This window comes from Chelonoidis abingdonii, chromosome 23 (assembly GCF_003597395.2).
Source record: "Chelonoidis abingdonii isolate Lonesome George chromosome 23, CheloAbing_2.0, whole genome shotgun sequence".
NCBI lineage: Eukaryota > Metazoa > Chordata > Testudines > Testudinidae > Chelonoidis > Chelonoidis abingdonii.
Window position 1 is genome coordinate 16,933,807 of NC_133791.1, and position 1,425 is coordinate 16,935,231.

Genomic DNA, 1,425 nt, shown 5'->3' on the forward strand with positions numbered 1-1,425 from the left:
AGGGAAGACATTTTTCTTTTTAAAGTATGTTTCAAAAAGATATATTGAACTTGAGCATTAATAAACTCATCAAATGACACTAGTAACAAAAGAAAAAATCCATATACATCTATAAACAGAGTGCCTGTGAAATGATTCAGTAATGGATGAATTACCAACTGTCCCACACACCAGAGATATTCATCTTGGTGCTTTTTTCCCTACTTTTAGCTATGACACTGTCCCTTTTAACTTTAGTGTTAAAAATGTGACCGTTTTGAGAGAGAGACTTCCTCAAATCATCAGACAACAGTCTCTGCTTAGTAAGACCAGCGCCACTCCGGAGGAGGAAGGAAAGATGGTGGCTGATTTTGAAGCACCCCCTGTGTGACTCCAGCACCTGCCACCAGCTAAAGACTCTCAGTTGCCAAGCAGACCACACCCAACACTGGCACACTCTTGCATGTTGCTTGCACTGCCGCCAGGGACTGTGCCAGGTTCAGGTTTCCTAGGTGATACTCGTGCAGCAATGTCACTATTGAGGAAGATCTTGGACTGGATTAAGAGCGTGAGTGGCCCCAGATTTCTGTCTGGGCCAGTGTGCTGGGCTAGGAGAGTAATTAATTAAGGGGGTGGGATAGCTCAGTGGTTTGAGCAGTGACCTGCTAAATCCAGTGTTGTGAGTTCACTTTTTGAGGGGCCTTCTTAAAGAACTGGGTAAAAATCTGTCTGGGGATTGGTCCTGCTCTGAGCAGGGGGCTGGACTAGATACCTCCTGAGGTCCCTTCCAACCCTGATATTCCAGAGGGAATCGGTTTACAGCTCGACTGTGGTGTGGGTTTGGGACAGCAGGGGGAGCCCCTTGCCCGGGGCTGGGAGCTGTCTGGGTTCTGCACCCCGCCCCACGTTCGTGTCCCCTGCAGTGTGGCCGCAGCCCCCGGGCGATGGGGGTTCCACTGGGGGGAAATTGTCCAAACTTTTCCTTTCTAAAAATAGAGGCGAATTTCCGCCCGCAGCCGGCCCCACCCTGGGGGCAGTTTGCGGCCGCTGATTGGCTCCCTGGGGGCCCGCTAGGGGCGGAGGGGGCGTGTCTGGGGCGGGGGGGATAAGTCCGGGCTCGCTGCCCCGGGAGCCGCTGGGGCTCGGACGCACCTGGCGGCAGGTGGGGCAGGAGGAAGGAGCCAGCGGCGGGGGCTGCTCAGCGGGGCGATGCTGCGGGATCGGACTCTCCGGCTGCAGTATGGGAGCCGCATGGAGGCGGTGTGTGTGCTGGGCACCCAGATCTCCGCCGACGTGTTCGGGTGAGTGTGGGTTCCCGGTACCCTTCCCGGGTGACCCCAGCCCCCCGGGCAGCCTTCTCCTCCCCTGCACCCCCTGGGTGACCCCAGCCCCCCGGGCAGCCTTCTCCTCCCCTGCACCCCCTGGGTGACCCCAGCCCCCCGGGCA

The 1,425-nt window shown here is 56.6% G+C and overlaps 1 protein-coding gene across 1 annotated transcript in view; it reads left to right on the plus strand.

Annotated features, from left to right (window-relative positions):
- The first annotated feature begins 1,118 nt into the window (after positions 1 to 1,118).
- LOC116828975 (protein-arginine deiminase type-2-like) overlaps positions 1,119 to 1,425 on the plus strand; it is a 90,502-nt gene continuing 90,195 nt past the window's right edge. Inside the window, exon 1 of the mRNA XM_075060404.1 lies at positions 1,119 to 1,280. Within this exon, the coding sequence (XP_074916505.1) occupies positions 1,189 to 1,280 (92 nt within the window). The 5' untranslated portion in view covers positions 1,119 to 1,188. The remainder of the gene's footprint in view (positions 1,281 to 1,425) is intronic.